The sequence below is a fragment of the Nematolebias whitei genome, chromosome 22, assembly GCF_014905685.2.
Source record: "Nematolebias whitei isolate Nwh7 chromosome 22, NemWhi1, whole genome shotgun sequence".
Classification (NCBI taxonomy): Eukaryota; Metazoa; Chordata; class Actinopteri; order Cyprinodontiformes; family Rivulidae; genus Nematolebias; species Nematolebias whitei.
In genome coordinates this window covers 2980248-2989811 of record NC_056519.1, presented here as the reverse complement: position 1 = coordinate 2989811, position 9564 = coordinate 2980248, and the positions used below count along the sequence as shown (strand labels likewise).

At 43.2% G+C, this 9564-nt stretch overlaps 1 protein-coding gene across 1 annotated transcript in view; it reads right to left on the bottom strand.

The window, feature by feature from the left end:
* Window positions 1-141: 141 nt before the first annotated feature.
* c22h12orf56 (chromosome 22 C12orf56 homolog) overlaps window positions 142-9564 on the bottom strand; it is a 10092-nt gene continuing 669 nt past the window's right edge. Inside the window, exons 2-14 of the mRNA XM_037696128.1 lie at window positions 7634-7829; window positions 6192-6207; window positions 4224-4332; window positions 3988-4179; window positions 3839-3903; window positions 3412-3556; window positions 3228-3319; window positions 3064-3153; window positions 2873-2954; window positions 2724-2798; window positions 687-764; window positions 423-604; window positions 142-280 (exon numbers count right to left, since the gene is read on the bottom strand). Of these exons, the coding sequence (XP_037552056.1) occupies window positions 142-280; window positions 423-604; window positions 687-764; window positions 2724-2798; window positions 2873-2954; window positions 3064-3153; window positions 3228-3319; window positions 3412-3556; window positions 3839-3903; window positions 3988-4179; window positions 4224-4332; window positions 6192-6207; window positions 7634-7829 (1461 nt within the window). The remainder of the gene's footprint in view (window positions 281-422; window positions 605-686; window positions 765-2723; window positions 2799-2872; window positions 2955-3063; window positions 3154-3227; window positions 3320-3411; window positions 3557-3838; window positions 3904-3987; window positions 4180-4223; window positions 4333-6191; window positions 6208-7633; window positions 7830-9564) is intronic.

Genomic DNA, 9564 nt, shown 5'->3' with positions numbered 1-9564 from the left:
AAGTAGCAGAACTGTAGATAAAAGTAGCAGAACAGTAGCTAAAAGTAAAAGCAGCATGGAAAAATTGGAAAATGTGAAAAGACTCACACAGTAAAGACTCTTTAAAGGTTGTTAAGACGTTAAAAAGCCTAAAATCTTTCGTTAAAGCTGCGTGTTGTTGAGGTCCTGCGAGATGATTCGTCCTGCGTGAGTCTGAATCCATTCGATGAGTTTTATCGTCGCTCCTCTGATCGGACTCTCGGGCAGCAGCTTCTCGGCACACGACGGCGTCACAAAGTATCTGCAGGACAGAAGCGGGAGTTTTCTTCAGCTACTCCCAGGTCAGTTAAAATACCTTCGGCTCATTCTGTGACGGGGCAGAAACCCGTTGATATCTGTAGTGACTCGGTTTGTCCACTGGGGGCAGCACAGACTGAATCTACCTGAACTCCTCCCTGAAGTGGGTCTGCAGGTGCAGAGCCAGCTGGCTGTCGTGCTGCAGACACGTCAGCAGGAGGCGACAACGCTGGAACAGCAGGACTGACCGGGCTGGGCCCAGGAAGGAGCCCTGCAGGCCCGACAGAACCTGAACCACCTGCTGGGCCTGGTACCTGATGAAGGGCAGCTGCAGGGGACAGATCCAGGTTAGAGGCTGATTATTTACAGATGTTTGAGGCGGTACAGATCAGGCAGAGGAAGATGTTCACCAGGTGAGGGTGAGGCTGAAGGACTCGCAGGATCCAGCCGACGGACACAAAGTTCTCCGCTGACGAACACCTGCTGCTCTGAAACAAACGAAACAAACCTTCATTTCATTTTTAAAGGAACCTTGTCAAATCTGGAAACAAAAAAAAATCCACGTCTGATCATAAATCTCCTGCAGATCGAGGTTTTAAAATCTGACTCCTAGTTTTTGCACAGCAACTCTTTGTTGAGGATTACTTTTCAGTCTGCCTGTCTACCTGTCTTATAGAAGGCCGTCAGGGAGTGACAAGTGTGTGGTTACCACGGTGACCACAGCGAGCAACAGCTTGAACGTTTTTGTTCTTGCGTCTCTTCTTCTACAGTTTAAATCAAACTTTAGTCGTTCTTCAAAGTTCTGTTGGAGTTCTTCGTGAAGCTGTGGTCCAGCGGTCTTCTGTACGTTTTTCAGCTTCTTTCTCGTTCCACAATTTTTGTTCTGTTTCACCAAATCATAAATCAAAACGTTCAGCTGTTTCAGGACAATCCTGCTATGACTTCTGGTGTTGGTGCAACTTTAGCTTTTTGAAATTTTTAGCCTTTTCTGACATGTTTTCCTCATAGAAAATGATTTGAGCTCATTTTACCTCCTTCAGATCTTTAGCTGTGTTTACAACCTTTTACTGCTCCTTTCACATTTTGTTCTGCTTCAGCTGCTTTCAGCGTCTTTGTGCAAATTTTAACTTTTTTCATCTACTTTCAGCTGTTTTGTGATCCTTTCAGACTATTTCTAACCAACATTTTTGTGCTTCTTCTAACTTCTTTCTGCTAATTTCAGCTTATTTCTGCAAGTGTCAGCATTTTCTGCTATTTCAGCTGTTTTTAAGATAATTTGAGCCTTTTTAGCTAATTCCACATTTTTTGCACTCATTTCAACTTTTTTCAGCCTAATTTAGCAAAAATCTGCTCTCTCTACTTCCTTTTGGTTATTTAAGCTTCTTTCTGCTTTTTTAGCTACTTTTCAGCTGTTTTTTGCTCATTTCAGCTTTTTCCAGGTAATTTCCACTTTTCTGTGCTCCTTTCTGCTTCTTTCAGTCTAACTGTGCACACGTGTTCTTTCTGCTTTCTTCTGTTAATTTAAGCTTGTTCTACGTTTCAGCTAGCCTTTTAGCATATTTTAGCAAATTTCAGCTGTTTTCAAATAAATTCAAGTTTTTTTTGTCCAAATTTCATTCCATTTAAATTAGTTCTGCTAATGTCAGCTTGCTATGCTCCTTTAAGCTTATTTCTGCTAGCATCGGTTATTTCAGCTACTATTTAGCTGTTTTATGGTAATTTTATCTTTTTCAACTAATTCCAGGTGTTTTGCAATATTTCAACTTTTTTCAGTCTAATTCAGCAAAAAATGTGTTCTCTCCACTTCCTTCTGGTAACTTGAGCTTCTTTTTGCTGTTTTAGCCTCTTTGGCTGTTCTTTTTTGTTGCTAATTTGTTTATTTTCCTGCTATTTTCAGCTTTTCTGACATTTCATCTACTATTTAGCTCTTTTGATACTAATGTTAGCTTGTCCAGCTAATTCCACTTTTTTTCTTTTTAGCTAATTTCACTTCTTTTTGCTTCATTCTGGGAGTTTAAGCTTTGTTTTGCCTTTTCAGCTATTTTCTGCTAATTTCAGTGTTTTTTTAAACTTATTTCCTTTTTTTGTTAATTTCTGCTTATTTAAACCTAATTCAGCAAATATGTGTTCTTTGCTTTCTTCTGCTAATTTAGGCTTGTTCTTCCATTTCAGCTACATTTCAGCATGTTTTTTTTTAGCTGATTTCAGCAAGTTTTTCTGCAATAAGCATCCACACTGCATTTTCTCAGGAAATGTTATTTCTCTAGTTAAATGTTTTTGTTTTGAGGTTCTGAACTCGCTTCTTTGAACCAGAACTCATGTTTTGTTCAGAACCACAGCGGCGATGGTGCTTCACTCTGTAATTCTGCAGGTTCTCGTGTTTCCAGCGTTCTTTCGGCCGTCCTGCTCTTCTCTGAAGAACTTTATTTTGTTCTGCCAGAACTGACCTGGTAGCCGAAGAGCAGCAGCTCGAACAGCAGAGAGCAGGCGGCGTCCAGATACTCTGAGAGCGAGGCTTGAAGCTGACGGGAACAGAGACGATCACACATGGAGTCAAACAATCCTCAAAGGATCACAACTGCAGAGATCTGCTGACCTCGGCGTCCGTCGGAGATCCTCGGCTCTCCATCTGAGGATCACATATCAGAGCGAGGAGCATCCTGGAGAGCAGAATCCCTCTGCAGGAGGACAAACAAACCCCGTGCATGAATCAGTACTGACTGACTGGAATATATAAGAACCTTCACTGGGTTTTATTGTCGTCAGACAGGAAGTGGTGATGGCTACTTTTTGGCTAACAGCAGGCTGACGGTTGCTTCCTCCACCTGCATCTCTGCGAGCGTCGCAGTGAGCGTCTGGACGATCAGGGAGCTCAGTCTGAGGAGGACCAGCAGAGTTCAGAGCTCTCAGGCCCAGTTCAGATCTCTGAATGTCTCCACACGGAGTCTTACAGCAGCTGGTCTGTGGTGGCTCCACCGAGGCTCTGCTGTCCCTGAAGACAGTCCTCCAGAGTCTGAACCAGGGAGAAGCACACCTCGCTGGACTGGAGACACAGAAGCACAGACTCCTCAGACTCTTCGTTTCTGGCCGTTTCTACAGAAGCTGCATCTCGTAAAGATCAAGGAGACGTCTCACCCTCCAGAAGAGTCTGCGCAGCGCCACGTTTCGTTGGGCGGACGTGCTCAGCTCCTGCAGCAGGAGGTGCAGGTCCTCCACGCCGACCCCGTCCTGCAGGAGCTCCGAGCTCACCTGACTGAACAGGTGAGCCGTTTGCTCCAAACTGCACAAACACGCAGAGTTAAGATGCTAACGGTTAGCCGCTAACCGTTAGCGGCTAACCGTTAGCGGCAATGGTGTTGAGTCACAAAGACTCAGCCGCTCCCAGAACTCGCAGCTCTGCCTCATTGAGCTGCACAGTTCATGTATTTATTGTTTTCACAGCTGCTGGAAGAGAATCCAAAACGGTGACAGAACCCAGAGAACACAGCTGACCCGGGGTTCTTTGGGTTCTGTCATCTCACAGGACGAGGTCATAAAAACGGGTCATCCAGAGGTTTCTGACCTGAAGGAGTCTGGTGAGGCGGCGCTCCTCCTCCTGTAAAGCGGATCCAGCAGCAGCGTGGACCTCTGAACACACAAACACAAACATCTTTATAAAGACCAGCGGGCCAGAACCAGAACCAGAACCAGACGGGTTCTGTCTCCACCCACGATGAGGAAGCTGTTCCAGCAGCTCTGCAGCTGCAGGTAGAGTCTGGACGTCTGACACACGGCGTACAGATGCAGCTCGGCCTCCCTCTCCCTCTCTCTGCTCGCTTCGTCTCGTCTCAGCAGGCGGGTCAGAACCGAGCCGGACCTCCTCCTCACCTGGACCACCACAGCAGCTGATGTTCTACTTTGTTTCTGACCCAGAGAGAATCTTCATGGAGGAAAACTCCTTAAACTACCTGCACGTTCTCTGGTGCTCGAGGGGCCCTCAGGAGGCTCAGAGTCTCGGGCTCGGAGCAGAACACGGAGCGGGTGGACCTCAGAACCGGTTCCTTGTTTCTCCACCGACTGCAGCAAACAGAAGAGAAGTTTCACTACAAACATTTATAAAACCCTGTTTAAGGTTTGGTAAATTTTACAATCAGAACCTCAACAGAACCGAGCCTGCCCGAGTCTACGAGGCGTCCTCTGTGTCCACTGCGCTACCGTCCGCATTCGGACCAAATCACGTCTAAATTGGACCGGTCCTGTTACCACAGGACAGACACCAAAGCGTTGTCGTTTTACTCCGTCCTTCCACTTTTCAGAAGAAAAGTTCAAATGAAGAAATTTCATTTCCTGCAAAAATGCAGTGTGAATCTTTATTGCTGAAAAACAGCTGAAGAACAGCTGAAATTAGCTAAAAACATACAGAAATGTAGCTGCAATGGAAGAACAAGTCAAAGTTAGCAGAAGAAAGCAAAGAACACATATTTGCCAAATTTGGTTTAAATGAGCAGAAGTCAGGAAATGAGCTAAAAAGAAGCTGAAAATGCAGAAAGCACCTTAAACTACCAGAAGGAAGTGGAATGAGCTGAAATGAGCTAAAAAAATATGTAGAAATATCTGAAAAAGCTAAATTTAGCACAAACACAGCTAAATAGTAACTGAAATAGCAGAAAAATCTGAAACTAGCAGAAATAAGCTGAAAAAAGCATAACAAGCTGAACATCGCAGAAATTACCACAAAAACTTGAATTGATCTGAAAACAGCTAAAATTAACTAAAAAATGCAAAAAAGTTAGCTGAAAAAGTCAAACGAGCTTAAATTATCAGAAGTAAATGGAGAGAGCACAATTTTGCCATATTTGGTTGAAAGAAGCAGAAATTAGCACAAAAAAGTGGAAATTATCTGGAAAAAGATGAAATTAGCAAAAGAAAAACAGCTGAAAAGTAGCTAAAAAAAGATAAAAAAGCTTAAATTACAAGAAGGAAATGGAGAGAGCACATTTTTACTGAATTAGGCTGAGAAAAGTTTAAATGAGTGACAGAAAATATGGAATTAGCTGAAAAATCTAAAATTAGCATAAAACAGCTAAATAGTAGCTGAAATAGCAGAAAAAGCTGAAAGGAGCACAACAAGCTGAAATTAGCAGAAATAACTTCAAATGTTGTAGTTAGCAGAAATAACCTGAAAAAAACATAAAAAAATGTCAGAAAAGACGAAATGTTTCAAAAAGCTAAAGTTGCACCAGTCATAGCAAGATTGTCCTGAAACAGCTGAACGTTTTGATTTATGATTTGCTGAAATAGCTGAAAACTGCAGACGAGAAAGAAGCTGAAAAAGGTGCAGAAGAAAACTGGATCTCGGTGTGAGAGCTTCATAAATATTCACACCGTAAAAGTGTCGGAGCTGAATTCAGAGATTAAATTACTTCATTATTTGATGGTTTTATGTTGAACTCGGTCGTTTGTTTACGAGTTTAATGTAGTATAAATATTACAGCAGTGCGGCGGAGGCAGAGTTTTAATGAGGTGAACTCGTCTCGAGCGTGAATAAGTCATGAGCTAACCGAGACGCTGCTGAGGGTCAGGATCCAGTCCTGATTTAACTCGTGTTCAAGAAAACAAAAGCTACAACAGAACGAGGCCGGTGGTTCCACCTGGGCGACCATCTCCACCTGCTCCTCGTCTTTTTTATCACTTTCCACGACTCCAAATTACAGCGAAGCACAACATCAGACGCAAAGTTTCATCGTAAAGCGCAGCTGAAAGTCTTTTTTTTTTCAAGCTGCTTAAAAAGTGAAAGCGAGCTCCGGTGGTTTCAGGTTCCTACAAGGATCTTCGTACGAGGCGGTGAGTCACCTGGTGAGTCACCTGGTGAGTCAGGAGAGACTCGTTTGGATCTTTGGGTCAGTTCTCGTTAGTTTCAGGTGACGTGTTCTCACCTTTCTGCAGGATATCCTGAGGGGGAAGCAGAGACACGGGGGGGCGTTAGAATTACAGCCGACGCTCACCGCCGAAAGAGAACATGACTGGTTGTGTGCGTTAGCAAAATATCTCGTGAACTGAGCGTGACTGATTTTACTGAAACATTCAGGAAGTAACCTGTAGATGCACGTCATCAGCTGATCCACTTTTGGAGTCGTTTTCATTCAAGATGGATATTTTAGATGTTTCAGTTTTGCCTATAACAATTTGGAGTCAACTCTGTCTGTTAGCAAAATATCTTTTGTATCAATAGACTGTTTTTGATCAAACTTTCAGGGTGTACATCTACAAATGGTCACTTGCAACTAGGCCTGTCACGATAACAAATGTTGCTGGGCGATTAATTGTCTCAGAAATTATTGCGATAAACGATAATATTGTTTGAAATTTGTCAATAATTAGTAATTATTGTCAAATTTAATAAGAAATGTTGGTTCATTTTTGTGTATAGTAACTTTTTTGACAACTAGATGACAGTATAAGGCTGTTTGAACCGGAGGATGGATAGTGAGGGAGCGAGCAGCGTGTGTCTAAGAAAAATGGGAGGGAGGCCCCTTGACGTGACATGGGCTGTCTCTCCTTTTTTTCTGTTCTCAAAATGGCAGACGCTCGGTGTAGTTTGAGCTCTTTAGCATAGCATTTGTCTTACAAAGCTTTTATAAATAAAAAAATCAGTAAACAAGTTCTCATCTTCTTTTTGCAGAGAAAAATCTTTTTACACGAAGGCACGGGTTTCAACCGTGAATTTTGGAGCTTCGATAAGATGGAGGTTTTTTCCCGAGGTCGGCCTGTTAGCTTAGCTCGTAGCTTAACTTCTCAGCTTTGCTGCTTTTAACGATCCAAAAACACGATTCTGGACGGTTAAAATGGATTTTAAAGAGAAAGGGAGGGGTCAGTGAAGAACCGGAGTTGAGTCTTTTGTCATCCAGTGTCTTCAGTAGAAAGAGAGGCACGAATAAACAAAGCCAATAAATTAAAATGAGGTCGATAATTTTAATTTATCATGCGATTAATTGATTTATTGTTTATCGCGACAGAGCTACTTGCAATATAAGATATAAAACACAAACTCCCTCATTATTACAAAGAATGAGCTAAAGGTTGGTGTGGTAGTAGCTGAGAGTCACTCTTAACGCTTCCTCCAAGCTTGCTCATCGATGTGGACGTTATTTTCAAGGAAAGACTAAATCATTGTTTTCCATCTTCTTAGTCTAACGCTGTCATGAAAGGTGGCGGGTGACATGCATTCCTTCTGTAAAGCCTTTACGTTACCGATGTATTAATTTCATTGAATAAATAATTCTGATTAATTTTACCATACATGTCATAATAAACTCTAAAACTTGTATACTTTAAAAGGGTGGAATGATTATACAACAAACAAAGCTTGTGTTTGTACCTTCGAAGCTGTGCGTCATCGTCGTACAGTGGTTGGCTCTGCGAGTGGGCGGGGCAACAGGAGGAAGCCCCTCCCTCTTGCCCCCTTGCAGCCAATCATGCTCCTTTCTTGTCGGCTTTTCAGCAACATAGGTGATTCGTATGTGTTGGCAGCGTTCCCTGTCCTTCGCACTCAGGAAATCTGGGAGGTCGTTCACCTGTACAGGTAGAACACAGGAAATGACAGAGCTGGTACCAAAATAAAAGCGGGGGGTGGGGGGGGGCAATGACAGAAGGGTGAATAATAATAATATAGGATCAAATGTAGCATATGTTTAGGTCTTATGGTTAAATAGCAGACCATCTGAGTATTTTTTTTTTATCTCTTGTAGAAAAAAAAACTAATTGTAGCTTTTTAGCAGTTTCTAAAAATGTTCCATTGGCTTTATTTTAACAAGCAAACACAAATGATTTAAATAAGAAAAAAACAATATTTTTATGTTGGTGTTTTGATTGATTGATTGATTGATTTGATTGACTCACCCACCTGGAGCTGCACTACGTCCGTATGATCTTTGTGGACTTCACATCCGCCTTCAACACCATGATCCCCCAAACCCTGATGGACAAACTATCCACACTAGGACTAAGCCCCTCCATCTGCAACTGGGTACTAGACTTCTTAAACAACAGACCTCAGTCAGTGAGGATCCACAACTTCTACTCCACCATAACCCTCAGCACTGGCTCTCCTCAGGGATGTGTGTTGAGCCCCCTCCTGCTTACTCTGCTCACGTATGATTGTGCAGCTACCCATCCAGGCTGTCACATTGTAAAGTTTGCAGATGATACAGATGTGGTGGGATGCATCACAAACAATGATGTGTCCAGCTACAGGCAGGAGGTGGAACATCTGGAGAGTTGGTGCAAAGAGAACAACCTTCACATCAATGTGAAGAAGACGAAGGAGATGGTCGTGGACTTCACACCTACCACCCCCTCCCCCCCACCAAACATAGGAGGATTTGTGGTGGAAGTGGTCTCCAGCCACAAGTACTTGGGTGTACACCTGAACAACCTCAGCTGGAGCAACAACACCACCAGCCTGATGAAGAAAGCTCATCAGAGACTCTACTTCCTCAGACGGCTGAGGCGAGCTGGTCTGGAAGCTCAGTCCTCACCTCCTTCTCCAGGTGTGCAGTGGAGAGCATCCTGTGCTCCAGCGTCAACGTGTGGCATGGAGGCTGCACAGCTGCAGAAAGAAAAGCTTTGCAGAGAGTGGTGAAGGCTGCACAGAAGATGTTGGAGTCAGCCTCCCCACCATCACAGACATCTACACCTCCAGATGCAGGAAGAGGGCCACCTGCATCATGAAGGACCACACTCACCCAGCACACACACTTTTTGCCCCACTCCCCTCAGGAAGGAGGTTAAGGAGCATTAAGTGTAGAACCACTAGACTGAGGAACAGCTTCTACCCTGAAGCTGTTAGACTCATGAATCTCTAACCAGAATAATCACTGTGATGTCACTTTAATTTGTGAAATGTGACTTATCTGTGCTGCTGATTATCCATGCTGCTGATCTCTTGCCTTTATGTTGCTGAATTCATACCCATCTGCTCACAACAAACTCATGTTCGGGCTGCTGCTTAATATACTTAGTATATATAATTTTACATTATTCGTGTTTAGTTTATGTCTTAGATCCTTGTATACTGTTTTTTATACTTCATATTTGTGCTGTTTTGGGGCTGTGACCCCAAGTACACAGTTTCATTCCACCTCATGTACCACTTGTGCGGATGACAATAAAGAAGCTTGAACCTTGATGGTTGGACGGATGATGGATGATGATGGTTGTATGATGTTGGATCATGGATGGTTGAATGATGTTGGATGATGAATGATGGTTGGATGGATGGATGGTTGGATGATGAATGATGGTTGGATG